The 11,287-nt window shown below is 35.5% G+C and overlaps 1 protein-coding gene across 1 annotated transcript; it reads left to right on the top strand.

Moving 5' to 3' along the window:
* Positions 1-944: 944 nt before the first annotated feature.
* Positions 945-9,079, top strand: LOC117169124. Its single transcript, XM_033355296.1, has one exon. The coding sequence runs from the start codon at positions 1,849-1,851 to the stop codon at positions 3,541-3,543; it is 1,695 nt and encodes a 564-aa protein (XP_033211187.1). The 5' UTR covers positions 945-1,848; the 3' UTR covers positions 3,544-9,079.
* Positions 9,080-11,287: the final 2,208 nt, after the last annotated feature.

Raw genomic sequence — 11,287 nt, 5'->3', positions numbered from 1 at the left:
TTTTATCATTAAATGACTTTAAATGAGAAGCCTAGAAAATTGAGGAATTCCGAAAAAACATTTAAAACTACATTTTTATATAGAAGTCCGACAATAATAAAAAATTAAGAATTTTTTTTCAAATATGCTATTTAAAATCATTTTCATCTTTTTTTAAATTTGGATGAATAATTTCCAATGCCATGTAATATAATGAATTCTATCCAGCTCCTAATTATCAAAGAAAAAATAGGCAAAATTTGTTCCCAGAAGCAAATTGTAGAGAATGTAGGCTAAAATAAAAAAATCTACTTCCAATATTTTTGGTCTGGAGGAGAAATTTGAAATTGGGACCAGGCAGCTTTCCAAAACCTTAAAAAGGAAATCCTAAATAACAGATACCTCCACTCTTAAATCCCTCAAAAGAATACTTGGACCACGCTTATCAATTATACAACTTTCCTCTTTTTTATCTTTTATTATTTCCGGGAAAAGACAGCAATAAATAAAATTGAAGAATACAGTCTTTTTCATCGTCGCCTGACTCCCGATGAAAAATGATCTGATCAAGATGATCAGGGTCCGTCAGCAGGGCATCTTGGCCTCAACAGGGCAAACAGGTGCCTCCTTAGCGGCGAATTTCAAGACATTCTGACCTCGAGACCTCGAATCTGTACGAGGTAACAGACCCGGTGACGCTGGTTTCCCTCTTCTCCACTTGCGATCCACTTGATTTTTCAACTCCATCGGTCGACACCTTCCATCTCCACGTGCACGCAGGTTACGTAGGTGCGTAACTAGGCAAACATTTCCAAGCAGGCAAAGCGGGGCCCTGCACAAGTTCGGGGGCCCTGCCGTGCATACCTGCTGAATACCTGAAGGAGAGGGGTTTCGATTCTACCTCTCGTCTTGGCGAGCGTCGTCGGATTTCAATTCTCAGTCCGGCCCGAACTGCCTTCACCGCTACAAGTTTTTGTCTTCGGTTCGCTCCTCGTAAAGCTGTCCCGTCGCTTGTTCCCCTTCTCTTCCTCATCCCTCGTCGTATCTCACGATCCGGTAGTTCGTGAGACCGGGATCTCGCGAACAAAAGAAAACCTCCAACTCAGGACGACTATTCCCTTCCACGACCGGAAGTCGCCTTTGCGGCTTAACCATAATGCGCTTGAACGGTGCCTCGTGGCCGGAGTGAAAAAGTCGCGAAAACCACGGCCCCTGGAGCAGCAGCCGCACCTCCAGATTCCAACCGGTACCAACACAGATAAGTTGAAGAATTCCCGCAGGCACGTACGTATAGTCCTCGAAGCCGCATACCTCCTGAGAGACCTGGGAAAAAGAGAGAAGGGAAGGAGAAAGACAGAGAGAAGAAAAGGAGGAGTGAGAGAGAGCACGAGTGGTAGCCAGGTAGAGGTAGTGGTAGACTCTAAAGGTAAACTAGAGAGGAGGAACTCGACCCCAGTCAGGCAGGTAGAAGGGGCTAGCTAGATGGAAAGGAGGCGGCCATAATGGCTTGACGTGATCTCCTCGAGGCGGCTACAGCTGCTGCGAAACCGAATCTAGAACTCCTTGACTAGTTTTGCAATCATAACGTATATCGACGCAACCTAATGTTGCACTTAACGTTTCATGACAGTTCCCTAAAAAGTTCTCTCAGACCTTGTGATATTTGTGATATCCACGTGAGTGTCTCTCAGAATTTGCAGTGTATCCCTGAAGATCAGTGTCATCAGTGTTAAATTTCTGTGCCTCGAAAACCGAGTGAAATCGCCGCGTATGTTATCCCTAGTGTTCGGAATACCGTTCGGAGTGTTGATAGAAGAGTAGGTGAGGCAAACAAGTCGTGACCAGTTCAACGGTCGTTGAAGAAAAAAGATGAGAGGGGCAAATCACGACTCTGCGACGCCGTACTGTCGCTGCAGAGTTCTCTACCTGGGGAGTTCGGTACCACATGCTAGCAAAGAGGGTCTTCTAGGTGTCCAGGAACCTCTCCGAGAGCTCTACCCCGAGCAGGGAGCTCTCGGAGCCCGCGGGATAGATTCCTGGTTGAGCGTCTGGAGCAACGGCCTCCTGCTGGAGAACGTCGACGAGCACCGCAAGAAGGTCACCAGGTTCTTCCCCATAGAGGCTCTGCACTATTGCGCGGCCGTGCGTCACGTGAAAGGTGGAAATGGAGACACCTCAGCTACGAGATTCCTGCCCCTGGACTCTCCCTTCGCCAGGACACCTAGTGCCAATCATCCACCGTTATTCGCCGCAGTTTTGAGGCGAACAACTGGTATCAAAGTCCTGGAATGCCACGCTTTCATCTGCAAGCGCGACATGGCTGCCAATGCTCTGGTGAGGTGTTGTTTCCACGCCTACGCTGACAGTAGCTACGCCAAGGGTGCTGACCCTGCTACTACGAATTCCAATTCCCATTCAAATGGAGTCATCGTTCCCCAACAAACTGGAAGTCTCTACCATACTCTTGGGGGATCCAGTACCACCTTGGACAGTCCGCCTATCACGAGGTTCGATGCAGCATCCACTGATAACTTGAGCATATATAACGGCGATGAGAACCACAAAGTCTGGGCCAGGAGTAGAGATGATATCGACGGTGTTTATCAGGAACAGGGTACCCTCAGGAGCATCAAGGGATCCAGACCTCGTCAACTTGTGGCGCCACCACCACCACCACCGCCGCCACCTCCGGCTCAACCTTTGATGCTTGAGGACTCTGCTTCATCTTCAAGGAGAAAGGCGAACAAAAAGCTCAAGAAGCTCAAGAGAGGTATGCATGAGGACCCAATGCAACACCACCACCATCATCAGATGCACGCTCAGCCTCTCTATACTAACGGTCACGGGCATCACACACTGGGTCATCCAATCAGGCAGCAGCACTATCATCCGCATCAACTTCCGCCCAGCAGCCGGTCCATAGCCGGAACTCTGGCGAGACCAGCACCCGTTCTTCTGGTACCGGCAGCTACTTTACCCAGGAAGGCTCATCACCATCCTCGGGGTCTGAGGGCCATCCCAGCAGCCGCCCCCGTGGTACCAATATATGCACCTCTCCCAGTGGTTCCTCCACCTCCGAAAACCATTTACACCGCAGGGAATTACGGGACTGCCGGAAATCGAAGTAGGAGACATCCGGAAGTGGAAAGCTCGACGTTGAGTAATTCGAGGAGACTCGCAGCTTCCCACGCTGATCTCACGGCTCCGGAACCTCGACCTTCGGAGAGTCCAGAGAATGAGTCAAGATTTGGTACTGGGATTTACCGGAGGAAGGGGCACTTGAATGAAAGGGCCTTCTCATACAGTATCAGGGCTGAGCATCGTAGCAGGAGCCATGGGAGTCTAGCTTCTTTGGGCTTCAGCGCTCAGAATGGAAATGCTGTACCCAAAGGAAAGAAAGAGAAGGAGATCGAGCAGTTAGTTGCGGGGCTTAGTCTGGATGATGCCCTTGAAAATGGACACCAATATCCTCCTGGACCACACATCAGGCAGGCAAATTCACACTACAATCATCATCAGCAACATCAATCCCCTCAGCCTCTCCCGAGGCCTCGGCCCCGTTAGGATTAATCTTTTTTTGTAGGTTTGCGGGGCGTGTTTACCTCTTGATTGAAGTACTCATACCTGGTGCGGAAAAATTATTTTATTAAAACTCTTGCTATTTTTTTTATACATAATTAGGAACCTAGGGTTTCTATTTTATCTGGCAGTCTTTCAAATGATTGCAAAATAAATACTAATGATAATAATCTTTTAGTTTATTTGCAGCTGTTTGTAATATAATTATTTTAAATCTTTTAGTAGCTTTTACTATTGTAAATTGGCCTGTTACTGGCTCCTTTCCGACAATTGGTACCACCAGTCTATATATATATATATATATATATATATAGATTCAAAAGTCTTATTCAAATTAAATGTTTACTTTCTTTGAACCTGGTAAATTTTCTTCATTAACGGAAATAAACCATTAGTTTTTTGGGCTAAATTGGCAATTGAACATTTGATTCTTTTTTAATAAATTGCCAATTTTGGTCCCTAACTATTTATTTCAAAATAAAATAAAAGAGTTGTTTTCTCATTAAGAGCGAAAATAATGAGTACGAAAGGTATAATTAGAAACTATTTTGAGACCACTCTAATTTAGGCTTACAAGTGTCGTTAGAGAATTTCTGGTGGTTGATGTTCTTAAAGCGTGCAATTTTACCTTCCAGCAATTTGTCCCTTTTTCGTGAGACGCATGGAATGGAAAAATTTTCATCTATCTCAATTTTATTGTCTTCGTTTAATTTTCTCAAAAAATTTTAAAGTGTGAGCATTTTTTCTCCTACAGAAATGCAAGGTTCTTGACCTAGAAACAAAAGATGTTATTAGTTTAAAAATATCTTTCAAGGTTTGTGACTTTAATTAATATGAAAGAGTAAATTTGTCTAGAATAAATGTTTGAGGCAAACCATTTTTTATGAAATGAAATTTTTCTCTGGTTGTAATTTTTTTTATTGCCCTAATTCAAATTAATTGATTTTTGTTAATTTACATTGGCCTACAAAAGAGAAACACGTAGTTATTTAACATGCTTCCTAGTTAAAGTCACAAATTATCGACTCTCGAGCGAGCTCTTGAGTATTCTCAAACAAAATATATATCACAAGTTTCAACTGGATCACGACTATTTGTCTGCTAAATGCTTTCGAGGCTACCTTTATTCATACTTAAAATTAGCATTGGTTAGAATAATTTGCATCAGACTTTTGAATTTAGAGGTTCAAAATTTGTATTCCTGTTGGATATTTTGCTACCAGAGAATTTTCTAAAATAACGAATCAACAAATTTCCTTCCTTTATTTCTCTGGAATTTCTTTTTTAAAAAGTATTCTTGACACACATTTCGAAGTCAGCAAAATAACTTCAGTTAAGCGTATAAAAATAGAAAGGCCATAATGGATATTACGCCATCAATAGTAAGAATCATACGATTTGATGATCAGAAGATGATGAGCCACAGTCATATTTTATTACCCATTCCCCCCTCCAACTATTCAATTTTGTCTTCAAAATATCGGAATATGCCCTTCGATTTTTAAAGTAACTTTTACGACCTATCTTTTACTCACCCGCATTACCCATGGAATTGTCAGCATATAGATACAGGCATTGAAACTTAAAAATCGTGGCGGAAAAATATTTCCTTGTGGATCTATCTAGTCGGCGTAGAAAATGAGAAACGCGACCGTTAGAATAATTGCCATGATAGGAATGCCGTTTTATTATCGCAACTGGAATAATTGTTTTTTTTTTTAACTTTTATTATCCCTTTATAACAATTATCATTGAGTTTGTAACAGCAAATTTCAGTACCAGAGTAAAAATACCAATACAAAAAGTATTTTAAAAAATTAACTTACTTACTGGTATAAAATATAAATATATACAAGTCATAAGCTGTAACCTGAAAGCGTAATGGTTTGGAAAAAATGTTATGAATACTGTACATTGACAAAAAGTTGTATAATTAGTTGTTTTCTGGGATTGATGGTACCGCATTTAAAATTAGGGAGTCTGGTTTCAAATCGTCCCAAATCAAAGAGGTAATTAATTTAAATACAAGTTTTAGAGAAAATCTCTGATCATTCTCATTAATTGAAGGAGTTAATAAATTAATTTTTCCCGCACTTATTTATGAGGTACCGACTTAAGTAAATATGTAAAAATAAATCTTCAGCAGTTATACGTATAAGAAGTAAGGCGAATATATTATTAGAATTAATTACCAAAATAATCGAGTCAGACTTAAAGAAATACGCCATTCGTTGCAGGTTTTCTTTTTTTCTTAAGAACCTGATAATCAACTTAGAACTCACGAGTTCAGTAATAATCGATGTGCGTGATCGACTGTACCATGAAAATTATACTCACAAATGGGCCAAAATATTCATTTTTTAATCCGAACAATTTGTTTACCTTCAGGAAACAGTATTTATGTTATTAAATATTTTCCAGTGTATCACAGTGTACTAGTTTTTCATTGAAGGAAAAACTTAATGAGAGATAAAGACTGTAATCTTTTGGTCCACTTTGTTGCAATGGATTATTATATAATACTAACGTTACGTATATAAATAACTTTTCTTATTTTAACAAGGACCTTTCTCATCGACACTATAATCTAATACATTATACTTAAAAAACATTATAATGGAAGCAGAGTTTACGCAACTGTGTATTAACGTCATTTCCTTGAAATTGAGGAAGGTCTGCAGTTTTACAGCTTTGGTCACTTTCACCTGTAATTTTTTCTTTACATGGTAAAAATGTCTTCATCCCAGTGACGTAAACAAAGTCTTCTGATTTTGCAAGACAATTTTAGGATAGTTTAAAAAAAAATTTAATTTAGTGTTTGCGAACTTCTCTTCCTGATTCTAATTACACGATTTCCAGCGATGAAAACGTTTCTGTGAGGAACGAATCAATAGAAAAAGCGTTTTGGAGATAATAAAAACAAGAACAATTATCATGTTGAATAACATTATTGTCGATAATAATTGCGTTTCACAAGAGGGTCAGAAAGTGCAATTTAATTCGCGAGAAGCTGCGCTGTAATTCATTTATGGTCAATTTTATCGAGTCGTTAAAACTTTTTGTTTTATTCTTGAACTACATATGTGCCAAATGAAAACTACGAAGTACGTAATACGTCATTTTCTTATTCGGCCTGAATCGCAATGAAAGGCACGTAATCAGAAAGTGTAGAACATAATGTAACTTTCACTCTGATCGTGACATTAAAATTATTGTATGAAATTTATGGAAATTCAGTGTGTCGACTCTTCAATCAATTTGTAGTTTTCACCGTTTTATGGAAACATTTTTAGTTTCTTTTATCGTCTTTCTATTTGAACAGGGATTTTAGTTTTTTTGAAGTGGAGTTTTGGAATTTAAAGCCATTAAAATATGTAAGTTTAAGTCATTGAAATTAAAATGATTTTAAAAACAAACTTTCTTTAAGAATTGAAATTGATAGAGGTCCGAATTTTTGCAATATCGAAAATGTCACAATTCAACCTGTGAGTTTATAGCATTGGATTTTTAAAGTTTTTAAAACTAAACGTTTTACAATTGAAACCTTTGAAAATTGAACAAAAACAGATGCATTCCAATTTGGCTTTGAAAAGTCGAATGGTGAATATTAATTGTGTGATTTATAAAAAAAAATTATACAAATAACAGTTTTAAATTCAGAGTTCTTCAAGATTTAACGATTCAAATGTCAAATCGTTCAAAATTTAACTAAAGGATTCAAAAGCTTTAAAATTCAAAACCGTTCGACTTTTAAACGATTGTATTTGAAAGCATCCAACGTTTCAGAGCATAGCAATTTTAAACTATTTATTCATTTTAATCTTTAATTTTGCATGTATATTGCTTCCAGCTTGAAATAATACAAAAATCTTAAGTTGATTTGCACATTTTTAAGTATACGATTTCAAAACATTAGATTTTATTAATATAATTTAGTTTACTTTTCAGTTCATTTAAGGAAAGCGAAAGTCTTTGAAATTCAATAATTTAACATTTTTTAATTTAAAATCCTCCAAGTACAAAATTTAATATAATTAGGAATATCGATATGTTTGAATATTTATAGGTACAGGAGCATGTTATGCAAATGTTAATGCTTCTGTGGGATAAATATTTACACTTACAAGACAATTATGTTTTGTAAAGAAATTGAAGATATTCTTAAATTTTTAACTATTGATTGAAGTAGTTCTGATTGAAAGGCTTTCAAAATTACAAAACCCAAAAGACTACAAGTTGTGGGGCATACAATTGTAAATGCTGCAAATTTTGTAAAATTAAATCGACACTTCAAAAGTGAACAGTCCAAAGAAAAGAAGGTGTCATTTTTATAAAATTATATTTCCATCCATTGTTTATTATTTTTATAAATGATCGCCCTGGTTAAACAATGCTTTTATCGGTTATACTCTGATGAGAGTCGTCAAATGTACCTAAATTTCGATCCCGTTTTCCGCTGGGAATACTCAAAACAGAATTTCGAAAGTTTTTTTTCTGTCCGTTATTTTTTTATATATGACAATGAGTCATAATCTCTGAAATGATCATGTGTCTTCTGCAATTGCGTAATCTTGTGCATCAAATTACGTTACCAGATAGGATGATTGTTTTGCAACTGCAGCGTATATACGTACTAAGACATTCATTAGGATTTCTTTTATTATAAAAAAAAGAAAAAATGAGATGACGGAGTGAGATAGGAAATGTGTAATAACAATAGGAATGTGCCATGGAATAAGCGAAGAAGACTTAAATGTATACATATCTTTAATACGCATATATGCGGATTATGTACGTGTGACTGGATGAAAAGAATGAAGCGAAGATGATAGAGGCAAACTTTCTCCTTTCAATATATCCTGACGCACAGGTGCCTGTTATGATGAGTCCTCTAAAAATTCCTTTTTAATTATTTTCTTAGAGAAAGGAGACATTCTCGTTTCTCGAGTGGCGTAACCCATCTCAGATGCTTAGGCGTTTGCTATTTTTCCAAATGGTTATTGAAAAAAATGCAAGTTACAATAACCATCCAGATTGAAAAAAGTGGTCCTGAGGCAATATAGACTTTTCAAAGCTTGAAATAATATTTTAAGGATAGTGTCTATATTTAAACATGGATTTAAAATATGAATTTTTTACGGTTCATCTTCAATTTTCATCCGAGCCATAAATTTACAAATCTGGGAGCTAATATAATAGTATTATGAATTTGTTAAAAATTGAAGATTTGTAGAAAATTCAAAGAAAGAATTCCACTCTCAAGATTTTTGAAAAATATATTTAGGAATTTTGATCTTGATCGAGGACCTTGGAAATTGTAAATTTGTATTTTCATTTAATTGTGAGGAATTTGTGAAAATTTATTCCAATTTTCATCCTTCACACGTATTTTAATGAGTAATATTTCATAAAGAAAGGTATAGATATATATAAATAAAAAGCAATGACGCGTATATGTGAATATATTGTAAAGGTCTTTGTGCAAGTAATAAATACATCCATGTATATAATTAAATTTAAATGAGGTTTTTGTGTAAGCAAGCACTGAAAAATGGTTGTAGTAAAATAGATTTTTCTACAAAAATAAGAATGTGTTCAGCCCCAGTCTAAAATACAATTTTATGTTAGCCAATTATTTAAAAATATTTGTATTCGATTATGTTATTTTTTATGATATAATTAATTAAATTTTATTAATTTCGTGATATTAATTATAAGAGTAAATTAAAATATGTGAGTTTTACTAGGCAATTCTTTAGTGTTTGCAAGAAATTATTGTTCATTATTTTCCTTCTTTACCTGAGATCATCGACATTGTATAATTTTATTCTTTCACCGAGCCGACGAGACTGTAATATCTTTCAAGGTTAGAAGTATACACGTGGTTATGACAAACACTTTCCCTTTGTTATGCAAACAACTATAGACTTGAGTGAATCTTGAAAGGTGAGGGACATGTTTAATTAATCAAAAGAAAAAAGGCAATGTTACATGCAAATTCAAGTGGTCGTAATAATTCATCTTCGAAACGGAAATAAAAAAAAAGGATTATTGAACATTCATTAAATGAATGATGAATTATTTAAGTTTTAAAGTCTTTAAACTCAAAGTTACTCAAATCTTAAACGTTTTAAATCTGTAGAGCATGGAATTAGAGAGTGCGTATTAAGGCGATAGGTACAACAGAGGAAATTGGAAAAAATTATATTTTAAAATTCAACCCCTGTAAAAGGTAGTTTTTCACGATTAGAGCTAGTATTATTCGTCTTATTGGGTAAAGTTTTTTTTCCTCCGAGTCTGATATAATTATAATTATACTTCCTGTTGGGCATTTCTTATTTTTACGAAAATTAACGTTGATAAATAGTTTTAATTATTTTGGGGGTGGTTTAGGTAACAGGAACGCAGATTTAACTTTTTTTTATACAACAAAAAATACGATATTCTTTTTTTCTTCAAATGGAACAAGCTTGGGTGGTTCGTCCTCCAAACAAAAAACATTTGGCTTTTTTTAGACACCCTAATGTGTATATTTTCGAATCATCTATACCTTTCAATCATCAATAGCAACCTAAAATAGTTATAAATAGCTCTTGATTGTATAACTGTATTAATTGAAAAGCTATAATTAAGAATAATTTTGAAAATGATTTACAAGATGCTAAGTTGAATCGTTCAATTTTGAATATTCTTAAAAATTAGAAACTTTTGCAGTAGGAAAAATTTTTATTTTGAAAATCCTTACAATTCCTAAAAATGACATCTAGATTATTTCGAAATATGCAAACTTCAAGAGCTTTTACACTTTTCAAGTATATAGCCGGGGGTTTGGCAGCTCCTGTAATCCAGCTACTTGGAGGCTAGTTGTGGTGGAAAGTTATGAATGTATGAATGTCAATTTTCTATCTTAAAAAAGATCAACGTAGAAAGCCTTTAAATGTAATGCCTCAATTCAACATTAGTTTGAAAAATTTTATAATAAAAGAATATTTTTAAAATTAAAAATTGAAAGTTATAAAGTAAAAAATGAAAATGCTTATCAAGTGTGGGTTTTACCTTGCATGCAAGGTAGAAAATTACTTTTAATCAATTAAAATAAAAACTAGAAAAGATTATCAAGAATATTTTTCTGAGAATATTATTAACTGTAAAATAACATCGGTTTCTAAGTCAACTTTAAAAGTACGGACTTTATGTGGCAGTTATTATATAATTTCGTAGAAAATATTTCTATTGTACTATGTAAGGCTAGAAAGGAACGTTCCTTGAGAAGGAAAAGCATGACAATAACTAAAGGAACGGTACTCGGTACTCAGGAGTGGTTGTCAGTTATTATAATTATTTATGCGATTATTCAGGTACGTGACCTTTGCAAGCTTGGATACGAATGATGAGAGAAGGCCGCGATTAAACCCCAAAGCTCGAATTACAGTTATAGCAGCCAACCTGACGTTTTACAGTTATGCTATTGCAGATTAGGTCGGTTGCAGAACTTATATTTAATAGGTTCTCCTTGTATAGTTTCAAGTTCCTAGCTATTATATGAGATAAATGATCATTAAAAATAAGGAAAAGAGACAATTTCACTCCAATATTAGTATTTTCCCACTCTTTCAAAGTGCATTACAACTCATATGACTTTTTCATTTCTTTTAATTGTTTCCTATTCCTACCTACCCATTACAAATAAATAGACATATATAGGTTTTAAGCCATCCAAAAATTATGT

Source organism: Belonocnema kinseyi, chromosome 3 (genome assembly GCF_010883055.1).
Source record: "Belonocnema kinseyi isolate 2016_QV_RU_SX_M_011 chromosome 3, B_treatae_v1, whole genome shotgun sequence".
NCBI lineage: Eukaryota > Metazoa > Arthropoda > Insecta > Hymenoptera > Cynipidae > Belonocnema > Belonocnema kinseyi.
This window is presented reverse-complemented; position numbering and strand designations above follow the sequence as displayed.